The sequence below is a fragment of the Hyaena hyaena genome, unplaced genomic scaffold, assembly GCF_003009895.1.
Source record: "Hyaena hyaena isolate Hyena2069 unplaced genomic scaffold, ASM300989v1 scaffold_392, whole genome shotgun sequence".
Classification (NCBI taxonomy): Eukaryota; Metazoa; Chordata; class Mammalia; order Carnivora; family Hyaenidae; genus Hyaena; species Hyaena hyaena.
The window spans coordinates 417004-428451 of record NW_024081017.1 but is presented as its reverse complement, the minus strand read 5'-3'; the positions used below and the strand labels follow the sequence as shown (position 1 = coordinate 428451).

The 11448-nt window shown below is 55.6% G+C and overlaps 1 protein-coding gene across 2 annotated transcripts in view; it reads left to right on the top strand.

The window, feature by feature from the left end:
* Positions 1-322: 322 nt before the first annotated feature.
* COL5A3 (collagen type V alpha 3 chain) overlaps positions 323-11448 on the top strand; it is a 37847-nt gene continuing 26721 nt past the window's right edge. For both annotated transcript variants that reach the window (XM_039250990.1, XM_039250988.1), the window contains exons 1-15: positions 323-502; positions 4199-4360; positions 4458-4647; positions 4724-4880; positions 5594-5698; positions 6019-6174; positions 7909-8022; positions 8125-8271; positions 9307-9354; positions 9427-9468; positions 9788-9850; positions 10439-10513; positions 10609-10692; positions 10875-10931; positions 11024-11077. In XM_039250990.1, the coding sequence (XP_039106921.1) occupies positions 415-502; positions 4199-4360; positions 4458-4647; positions 4724-4880; positions 5594-5698; positions 6019-6174; positions 7909-8022; positions 8125-8271; positions 9307-9354; positions 9427-9468; positions 9788-9850; positions 10439-10513; positions 10609-10692; positions 10875-10931; positions 11024-11077 (1542 nt within the window). In that variant the 5' untranslated portion in view covers positions 323-414. The remainder of the gene's footprint in view (positions 503-4198; positions 4361-4457; positions 4648-4723; positions 4881-5593; positions 5699-6018; positions 6175-7908; positions 8023-8124; positions 8272-9306; positions 9355-9426; positions 9469-9787; positions 9851-10438; positions 10514-10608; positions 10693-10874; positions 10932-11023; positions 11078-11448) is intronic.

Genomic DNA, 11448 nt, shown 5'->3' with positions numbered 1-11448 from the left:
AATGACACTAAGATTTCCTTTGAGGGAGACGGTTAGGAGGAAAGAGTTTGGGGTAAAACAGACCCCGAATATTAAGGCTGGGTGGGAGTGACCCTTTTCTTCCACTGTGGGGTGGGGCATAAAGGGCCCAGCTCCTTGCCCAGGGCTCCAGCCTTAGCCGGCCAATCAGCACTCAGCACAAACTTTCCCAACTCCCCCACCAGCTGTCAGCCACCCCCCCCCCCCGCCTCCCTGCAGCGAGCCCCGCCCGGCCGGGCGCTGGAGCGCCGGGCGAGGCCAGGGCGGGGTCTCCTGCAGTCTCCTGCCGATCCCGAGTGGAGCCGGCCGCGGCAAGTGAGCGCACGGAGCCCGAGGAGCCGCCGCGCCCCGTAGACGCCCCGGACGGTCCCCGCCTTGCGTGTGGGGCCCGCCGGGATGGGGAGTCGCCGAGGCCTGAGCCAGCCGCGGGCCGGCCTCTGCCTGCTCCTGGCCTCGCTGCAGCTTCTGCTCCGGACGCAGGCTGGTGAGCCGGGAGGGAGGAGATAGGGAAAGGACCCCGGGCAGGACCTAACGAGATCCCAAAAGATGGGGTGGAGCCAGGAATGGGGGGCGGGGGGACGGCGTGCGCGTTGCGCGGGGATAGAGTATTGTGTTCGGGCTCGCGTGTCCGACTCTGGGCGACTTGTGGGTGTGACAGCAGGCGGGAGGGGGGAAACGTGTGACCGGGTTTCACTGGTGGATGCGTTGGTATGGATGCGATGTAGAGTGGTGTGTGCGGCAATGTGCGTGAGGCCATTTGAAGTGAAATCGTGTGTGTGGAAAGTGGGCGTGGGAGTTGACGATTATTGGACGAACATGGGTGATGGATCATCCCTGACCAAGGGTATGATTGTGAGTTGTGGGTGTGTCTGGTGGGGCTGACTTACGAGCATAATCGTGTGAGTATTACGCCTGTGATTGATTGTCTTTGGGGTGACCCGATGAGGGTCGGTTGTGATTCTGGGGCGTAAACAATTGCCCATTGGACGTGAGTGGATGATTCTGGGGGTGATGGTGAGTAGGGACGAGTATGGGAGGGGGCTAACCGGGGATCCAGAGTTTCCTTTGCATCTCCCCTAATGGCTTCATCCCATTCTCATCCTCCCTCCTCTGCCTCCGATTGGCGCGCGCCCACCTCCTCTGCCCCCACTTCTCCCCCTCCCCCCACCCTGCGCTCCCCAGAGCCGCGATCAGCACCATGGACAGGGCCTCGGGAGGGCAGCGGTGAGGGGCGAGGCGGGGCGGGGCGCGGGGCGGGGCGGAGCGCGGGCGGGGGCGGAAGTGGAAGTTGCTCCCCCCAGCTGGGCGCGCTGCGGGTGTTTTTCCTGAGGAATTTCTCAGGGGCCCCAAGGGTCCCGGGGGCCGGCGGACGGGTGAGTCAGCGCTGACGCACGCCCAGCTGCGCGCTTTTGGCTGGACGCCGAGCTCCGCCCCACAGGGTTCGCGGCTGGGGGCGCCCAGGGGTTTGGGAAGGTCGTGGTCCCTCGAGTGGCATCCCTGATCTGAGAGAGGCTGGGCTAGACCCTCCTGGAAATCTCTCCCTAGGGTGAGCTCAGCCCCCCAACACACACACTCACACACACACGCACACACACACGCACACACACACTCACACCATCCTACACTCCTTCACTTTCTCTGGAGTTCAGGGAGGTGCCTGTTCACGTGGATTATCCTAAATTGGCCTCTGTCCCGTTCCCATGCTGACATATCCACACAGTCGTGCAATCTCAGGCATTCATTCAAAATATAAGCCCTCTGGGACAGCAGGAATGTGAAACACCGGTGCCCACGCCCCAGGCAACCCCAGCAGCCACCCGCCACAGGGTCACAGCCTTGGGCACCCGCCTACTCTTTCCAGCTCTTGCACATGTTTCCACTGATATCCACGCAACGCAGTCAGCATTCAAAACCAGTCACCCGCTCTCCGACTTGGCCATACTCTCCCATGTAACTACAGTTCCCCTCTCACGTCTGACCTATTATAATCACAGTCACCTGCGTGACCAGCAGTACTGTGAGCTCACTGCTAGGAGACACCCAGCCACACGTCAAATCACTGCACCTCGTCTCTCCATTGTAGGCCAGATACTTGGCATGCACTGACAACATGCCCAGCCACTCCCTGGTCCATAGATAGTCATGCACATGCTTACACAATCTCATGCATGTATACAGTAGCACACACACTCACACCTGTGCTCTCCTACACATCCGAGGAGATCCCAACCATGTCCCAGCCTAGACTCTGCCTGCCTCCCTTCATATCCTAGACCCCATCTACATCTCCCTGGGGCCCTGACCAGCACAGGGGAGAGTGTGGGGGGAAGGTCAGGCTGGGTCCCTGACAGACCCCCACTCTCTGACCCTGCAGGCAGGACTCAATGCCTCTTGTGTGTCCCCTTGTCACAAAGCCAGCCATGAAAAGAAAGGGCAGTCAGTTTCTGAAAGGTCACTACAGAAGAGATGCAAGATTGAAGGAGGAGACATTCGGGTTAGGTGCTAAGAAGGATTTTTAAATGTGAATGAGCAGCTGGCCGAGAGGACCTCCTCTTACCCCCCCCCGTCCAGCTGCATTGAGACAGGGGTCCGGGTGAGGGGAAAGCCTGGGAGAGCCACTCTGTACGGGGTCGTGACTCTCAGCCCTCCACTGGGCTCCAGCATGGAGAGGGGGCAGCTGGGATGATCATTCCATGGGGGAGTGACCCTTGTGGTTGACAGAGCCTGGGAGCCCAGATCCTAGTCCCAGGGGCCTGTAACCCAAATACCTCTTAATGACAGCCTAGCCAGAGAACAGGCAATTAGAGATGGGGCTTATGGTGGCAGCGGCAGAATTGGGGGGTGTGGATGGAGAGAGAGGGGGATGAGGAGAGAAACCCCCCTGCACAGATGCGCGTGCGCGGGCGCGCGCGCGCACACACACACACACACACACACACACACACACACAGAAAGAGGAAGGAGAACCAATGAAATACCAAGAGACACACAGAAAGAGCTAGGAAGCAAGAGAGTGAGAGAGACAGACTGATTCAGAGTTGGATGCAGAGAGAGACCTGGAAAGACCAACACAGAAAGTGGGACAGAGAGGGGCGGGGGGGGGGGGAGAGGAGAAAGAACAGGGGATTGGAGGCAAGAGTGAGCTGAGGCTGGAATAGGGGTCTGTAAATCTGGAGAATGAAGCGTCTGACCCAGGAGGAGCTGGGATGGCGGGTCCCTCATCCAAGCCCCTATTTCCCCAAGTCTGGCCCCCCACCCTGACTCCCCATGGTGAGGTCAGCAGAACCGCCCCCAGAGTGAGGTCATGGGCAGATTCGACAGAATCTGGCTCCTGCCAAGAGGCTGGGTCAGGGGGTCAGTGGGACAGTCTGCTGGGGGGAGGGGAGAGCAGGCAGGGGCTTTGGGCCCAGGGGGAGCCCCCGCCCTCCCCTGCCCAAGCCATGTGGTTCCACTTAGCACGGGCCTGCTGTACGGGTGGGGCCGGTAGGATGGCCTGGATTAGGGTCTGGTTGGGCCAGACCAGTTTCTTCCTTTGCTAAGATGAGAGGGATAGGGTCAGAGGGAGGAGGTCAGGAGGTTATTAGAGAGAAGTAGTCATAAGGAGGAGGTCAGAGAAGGTGACAAAATGGGGAGGTCACAGGTCAGATGGCGGAGACCAGGTCAGGCAGAGAGAGGAGGTCATGGGTGTTGGTGATCAAGGAGGGGGTCAGAAGGAAGAAGTCAGGAGAGGTAGTGGAGGAATTCAGAGGAAGTGGCGGTCAAAGGAGGTCAGAGGGAGGAGGTGGGGGAAACACACACTAGGAGCCCTCCCTCTCCAAGTGGGTTTCCCCTGGCAGGGGGCTTCAGGCTGGGAGGCAGCCCCAGGGAGTTGGTGTGAGGGAGAGCAGAGAAGGGGACAGCCTGGCTCTGGGGCTCAGGCCAGGAAGCCTTGATTCATCACAGAAGTAGGTCAGCTTTTTTTTTTTTTCCCTCACCGAAAACCAAGGGGGGTGGGGAATAGGAGTCAACAGGCTGATGAGGCTGGAGCAGCTGTGGGGTTGTGAGATGGGTGCGGGTCCCAGACCTGCTCCTTCTCCCTGACCCACAAGCACCATGGGGGGCCGAATCCCCCAAACCTCAGCCACTCACATGGGGTCCTAGATTTGTTTTAACTGTCCTGTGACCCGGCTTCTCTCTACAGCAGACCCTGTGGATGTGCTGAAGGCCCTGGGCGTGCGAGGGGGCCAGGCTGGGGTTTCTGAGGGGCCTGGCCTCTGCCCCCAGAGGGCCCCGGAGGGTGACCGGGCATTCAGGATTGGCAAGGCCAGCACACTTGGCATCCCTACGTGGGAGCTTTTTCCAGGTGAGTCAGTGCAGGAGAGGTTGGGGCCGGGGATTGTCCTGGGAGCATGGGTCCCCGCCAGGTCATCTAAGCTGCCCCTTTCCCTCTGCCCCTTCAGATGGGCACTTTCCTGAGAACTTTTCCGTGCTGATCACTCTGCGGGGCCAGCCAGCCAACCAGTCTGTCCTTCTGTCCATTTACAATGAGAGTGGCGCTCGGCAGCTGGGCCTGGCTCTAGGGCCAGCTCTGGGCCTCCTAGGTGACTCCTTCAGTCCTCTCCCCCAGCAGGTCAACCTCATGGACGGCAGGTGAGTAGAGGGAAGATTGGGGTCCAGAGAGAAGTGGGGTGAGAAGCATCTCCCCACTGAGACTGTCCCCTTGCAGGTGGCACCGTGTGGCAATCAGTGTGGATGGCAGGATGGTGACTCTGGTGGCTGACTGTGAACCTCAGCCCCCCACATTGGGCCAGGGGCCTCGATTCATTAGCACAGCTGGACTCACCGTGTTGGGGACCCAGGACCTCGGGGAGGAGACTTTTGAGGTAGGGGTTCAGTGGTCAGGGAAACTGAGGCAGGGGACGGGGAGGAGTTTTGTCCAGCTTCAACCCAGGACCAGGAAGCTGGGAAGAGGGAGTGGAATGCATCACGTGCATCTTGTGGTGCGTGAGATTGTGGAGCCACTAAACAATAATGTGCGATGGCACATACTTGACTCGGGGTAGAATATGGTGGTTACATGGGACTGTACCGGTTGTTACGATGGTGTGGGACTGTGTGCGGGTGCTGATCGTGATGTTGGGTGCTGGCAAGGCATGGTGCTGTGTGCCTCGTGACAGATGTGTTTTTGGTATGGTGACTCTTACTGGTGACAGTGCTATGTGTGGTTGTGATGTGTGTCCCCGCCAGTGGACCAGGGACCACATTCACCTTGTTCCCCTCCTTATCCCCAATACCTTGAAGGGCACCTGGCACATATTAGGCGTCATCATGTGCCTGAGAGCAAAAGAATAAATGTGCCTCTGGTGAGACAGGTGTTGTCGGGTATGATTTATGGTTGTGGTTTGGTGTGACCATGATAGAATCTCCCTCCTCTCAGTTTTGAGGCACAGAGGGATTGCTGGGGCTGTGGAGGGGCCACCCCCTCCTTATACTTATGGTGGCCTGGGTAGAGAAATACCAAGCCTTGGTACTTGGAGTAAGGTGTCAGAGTCAGCCTGTGTCTCTCTTTCCCTGTCCACCCCCCTCCTCTTCCCAGGGAGATATTCAGGAGTTGCTGATAAGTCCGGATCCTCAGGCTGCCTTCCAGGCCTGTGAGAGGTACCTTCCTGGCTGTGACAGCCTGGACCCCGTAGCCACAGGGGTAAGTGAGGGGTTTGTCTTCAGGTCAGGCCGAGTCGTCCCTGCGTCCTGGTCTTAGGAATGAGTGAATGCTGACCCCCTACCCGGGACTGAGTGACTCCTGCCCTCAAAACGATCCTAGGCATGAGTGACCTTGATCTAGGTCACATAACTGAGTGATTCTTGGCTCCAGATTGTATGACTGACCCTAGGCCACAGGACTGAGTGATCCCTGGCTTCAAAACATGGGACCAAGGAGCCATGTGCCAGCATAGCCGCAGATAACTGAGCGATGGGGTCTCCACTGAGGGGCTCTTGAGCTGATGGCTGTCCTCTTCACAGGTCCCCCAGGGTGAGCCAGAAACTCCTCCCCCTCGACGGAAGGGGAAGGGAAAAGGGAAGAAAAAAGGGCGAGGTCGTAAGGGGAAGGGCAGAAAGAAGAAGAAGAACAAGGAAACTCTCACCCCAAGCCTACCTCCTGGCTCCTTGGAGAACCAGGTAAGGAATCAGCAGCCATTCACCTCTGCTCTTTGCCTGACCTCTGGTCTCTGACTCCCACTGACTGCTGGTACCTCATCCAAGTTCTCTGCCTTTGGTCTCCAATCCCTGACCTTTGACTTCTCTCAGCTGACTGATAACTGTGTCTGTGTGGCAGAGGGGCTGGAGGAAAAGGGCACACCCAGATTACCTTATATTAAGAGGTTCTTGATTGAGGCTACTGTTTAAGGGCAGCCATTAGCTGGGGTGAATAATGGGTTCATTAGTTAGAGGGTCATTGTTTGGGGTTGACTTGTGTAGGTAATTGGTGAGGGTTATTCACTGGAGAAGTCTAATGAGGGGCCACTATTTGGCTTTCCTGATAGAGCTTGTGGGTTGAGAGGTCACTATAGGGAGATATTGATTGAGGTTGATGATTGGGAGATGTTTGGGAGACCCTACGTGAGGGTCGTTTTTGGAAGTCATTGATAGAGACCACTGTTGGTGTTATTATCATCGGTTTAGGGTTAATGGTAAGGGGTCATTGATGGGGATTATTAGTTGGGAAGGAAGGTAGGTCATCAGTAGGGGGTCACTGATTAGAAGGTACTAGTGGGGTCACCAGTTTTAGTCACCACTTGGAGAAATGACTTTTAGGTGGTCATGGATGAAATAATTGGTTTGGAAGTCCCTGATGGGTTATTAGTTGGGAAGTCATTGATGGGTCATTGATTGATCAGTGAAATTACTGTTTGGGGTCCTTGGTTGGGAAGCCATACTGGGCTCACTCATGGTTGCTTCTTGTTGGAGGATCACTGGTTAGGGGAATAGTTGACTGGGGGTCACTGGTGAGGCTTATTAGTTGAGGGTCTACTAGCTAGTACTTGTTATGGAGGGGTCACTGGTTGGGGTCACCAGTTGGGGAGGTTACTGGATGAGAAAGTAACTAATTGTAGTCATTTGGGGGGGGGCACTGGTAGATCACTAGTTACAGGAATAATTGCTGGGAGGCTAGTAGTGTGAGTTATTAGTTGGAGGAGTCATTGGTTAAGTCCCTTAGTGGGATCATTAGTTAGGGGCTATTGATGGGGGTCATTAATTAGAGGATCACTAATGGGTCACTGGTTGTAGGAATAATTAGAGGCCATTAATGGCAGATCATTAGCTGGTGGGTCACTGGGTAGGCATCGTTGGTTGGAGCAGAGTCACTGGGTACATTACATCTGTTCTCACTGATGCACTATATCAGTGGAGAGAGAGAAATAATCATTTCCGGCCCAGAAAAAGAGCTCCTCCCCAACTCCTTCCTCAGGACGGGCCTGGACCTCTCCTACCTTCTCTGTGCCCTTGACCAAATTCCTCGACATCTGTCCAGGCCTCTCAGATTGTGGCCTGGCTGGCTGGCCACTGAGCTCTGCCGTGGGAGAAGACATGTGGGGTAGGCTTCTGGGAGTCTGGCTCTGAGTGCTGGACCCTGACTCTGACCAGCCCCACGCTGCCTTGTAGGTCTCCCAGACCTGACCTAGCCGTGCTCCTCTTCCACACAAGGAGCTGTCTGTCCTGATCCAGTCAGAACACATTTGCCTCCACTGACCAGTCTCCTACCTTATACCCCGTTGATGGTTTTTTTGGGTGGGAGGCAGATTCTCCTTCGTTTCCTTCCCCAGACTGGGCATTGCTGGGGGCCAGAGCCTGTCTCCTCTTTCTGTCTTTCCTGGACTGACCCCACACCTGATACTTCTCTCCTTGCTGCAGACCTTCACTGACATCCCCCAAACAGAGACACCAGCTCCAACATTACCTCCGACTCCCACGCCTTTGGTCATGACCACTACTGTGACCATTGGCCGCAATGTCACGATGCTAGAGGTCAGTGGGAAGTGGATGGGGCTGGAAGGGACAGTCCTGGGAATTGGTGGTGGCAGAAAATGAGGACATCGGGCAATCTTTGGTCTGTCCCAATGTCCTCAGGGGGGCCTGGACCCTGACACTGGAACAGAACTGAGGACCTTGGAGACTAACTTAGCGGAAGAAGACAAAGATGGAGGTGGCTCTACCATTGAGCCTGTCTTCCGGGCAGCAGAACACCCATCACAGACTCAGTTCCGGATTTTTTCTGTGAGTCTGAGAATTTGGGTTGGGGAGGGGGTTCCTGCCTGGAACCACATAAGACCACATTTCCTCTCTTGCCTTCTTTTAATCTTGCCTAGAATGCCTTCCCACCCCACCCCACCCCCACTGGAGTTGATAAATATTATCACTATATTAACGTGACAGGAACTGTGTGAATGGATGGCTCGATGTATAGAATTCTGCGTTTGGCTTTTAGTCCAAGCATGATGAGAAGCCCCTTGATCAGAAGCCCTTTGGTCAAGCTCATGGAGCGCGATTGGACTTGGAGCTTTAAAAGCTCTTTCCGGCTGCTGAACAGCATATGGACTGTAGGGGGAGCCAGAGGGGCAGCAGGGAAACCTCTAGTCTATGCAACAAGAGCGTGGTGACCTCCATCAGAGTGGTGACGGTGGGGACAGAAAGTGGACCGATTTGGGCCATGCTCCATTTTGGTCTTGGAGAAAGATTCAAGGATGACTTGGTAGACACATGGTGGCAACTACGGTGAGGAAGCCTAAAGGAAGAGCGGGTGGAAAGAATCAAGGACCTCATTTTGGATGTGCTAAATTGGCATCCAAATGGAGATGCCAAGTGGGTGATTGTTTAGAAGATTCTGGAGCTCAAGGGACATGGTGTAGGCCGGAGATAAAGACCTGGGAACCGTCAACAGAGGGATGCTGCCTTTAGCTAAGGGATTGGATACAATCGCTTAGGAAAATAGTCAGACAGGGAAGGGGCCCAGGTTCTAGCCTTGGTACTGGACAAGGGAGGAGGGGAGTGATCATAGCCCACGTACCCTGAGTGCTTGTTATGGGTCAACCTTAGTTTTAATTTATTCTTCTTCCCGGCGGGCATACACGGTTATCATCTGCCTACTGACTCTGCAGGTGAGGCCATAGGAGTTGAATGAGTTACTCCCCATCCCCACTGGTGAGAGGCAGCTCCAGGATTAGGACCCTACAGCACACTCCGAAGTCCATGCTCTTCTCCTTGGCCATGGCCAGGGCTCACACCTCTTTTCTGTCCATTCCCCTGCCCCAGGGTGCTGGAGAGAAGGGTGCAAAAGGAGAACCAGCAGTAATTGAACAGGTGAGGGGCCTGGGGCTGGGGGAGGTGGAGACGTCTGGGCTAGAATGGGGGTCACACTCATTTTTCCCTCAGGGACAGAAGTTTGAGGGACCTCCAGGAGCCCCAGGACCCCAAGTGAGTTATGGCTTCACCCCTCTCCCCCTTCCTTTCTCTTCTAGTTGGGATATTTGAGACCCTGGGGTGGAGGGTTTAGCTGTAACATTGCCGTATCATTAAAAGATTTTTGCATATTTAAGACTCAAAGGATGAATCAAAATAGGGGTGGGGATGTAAAGTTGGGGGGTCGTATGGATCAATATAGTATTGAAGGGCCAGGAATGACTCGGTGATGAGTAAGGAGGTCTGCATGGGGTCAGGGTCAGTGGTGGGTCAGAAGTTGGTCTGGCTTGAGCTTTGCGCTTCTCACGAACCTCTGTTCCTCTGTCTCCAACAGGGGGTGGTTGGCCCCTCAGGCCCTCCTGGGCCCCCAGGATTCCCTGGAGACCCTGGCCTACCGGTAAGAGACTCCCTCTGGCTTGTATCTTTTTGGGAGAGTGAGGTTTCAGGTTGTGGAGCTGATGTTTGGAATGCGTATGTCTGAACATGGGTCTGGGAGGCAGAGACTGAGGACCTCACGCCGAAGCTGGCATTGACCCCACTTGCTCATCTCTCTTTCCGTCTGTGAATTCTCACTCTGGCCCATGTCCTGTCTCTGGGGGCCTATCCCCTGCTTCCTTCCATCTGTCTCTATCCCTGAGTGCTTTTCATCTCTGTCTTTCTCCCTATGTCTCTGTCGCTCTCTCTCCCCTGTCTCAGTCTCTCCATCTGTCTCTCCTCCCTCTGTCTTTATCTTTCCTTGCCTTTCTCTCTCCATCTCTTTACTTTTGGCTTCTCTGCCTCTCCATCTCTGCCTTTATTTTTTTTCCATTTCTGCCACCTTTTGTGACTCTCTCTCCCTCCCCCTGTCTTTCTCTTGCCTGTTCTCTTTCTCGCTCTCCCTGCGTCCACCCGTCTGTCTCTCCCCTTCCCCCCTCCATCTCTATCTCCCATCCCTGTCTGTCTGTCTCCCTGCCTCCATCCCCCTCTGTGTCTCTCCCTCTCTCAGGGTCCTGCTGGTCTCCCAGGAATCCCTGGCATCGATGGGATCCGGGGTCTACCAGGCACTGTGATCATGATGCCGGTAAGAGGGAGATAGGGTGGCGCATCTTGGGGGGTGTAGTCCTGACCCAGGAGGGGCCTCTCCTTGGGCTCCCGCCATGACTAGCTGCCCTCTAGTTCCAGTTTGCAAGCAGCTCCCTCAAAGGACCCCCAGTCTCCTTCCAGCAAGCCCAGGCTCAGGCAGTCCTGCAACAGGCTCAGGTGAGTGGACGATCATCAAGGGGCCAACGGGGGTGATGGAGGACATTGAGGGAGTGACAGAGATGGGGGATAATGAGGGCGAGTCAGGAGGCATGTGGATGTTTGTCTCCTGAAGATGCCTTTTTGGAGGGTGCTGGGGTTTTGTGGGAGACCTGAGGATCTGTTCCCCTCCATCTTTCCAGCTGTCTATGAAAGGTCCCCCTGGCCCAGTGGGGCTCACTGGGCGCCCAGGCCCTGTGGTGAGTAAGGAGACTGTAGGGAGGAGGGGGATACATCAGTGGAGAGAGGCAGCCTCCCTCTAATTCCACTTCCCCATCTCTTTTCCTCCAAGGGTCTTCCTGGGTATCCCGGTCAGAAAGGAGAGACGGGAGAAATGGGACCACAGGTGAGATTGGTGGGGAGCAGGATTGGGTGGGAAGCGTCTTCCCCCAGAGCCACAGGGTAAAGTGCTATTTGAGGACAATGACAAAGGGGCTGAGGATACCTTTGCAATTACTGCCCTTCCTAGAGAATGATTAAAAATAAGTCATTTCTGGAGCGCCTGGGTGGCTTAGTTGGTTAAGCGTCCGACTTTCGCTTAGGTCATGATCTCGCGGTTTGTGGGTTCGAGCCCTGCGTCGGACTGTGTGCTGACTGCCGGCTCAGAGCCTGGAGCCTATTTCGGAGTCTGTGTCTCCCTCTCTCTCTGACCCTCCCCTGCTCACGCTGTCTCTCTCTCTCCTAGAAATAAATTAAAAAAATATTAAAAAAAAAATA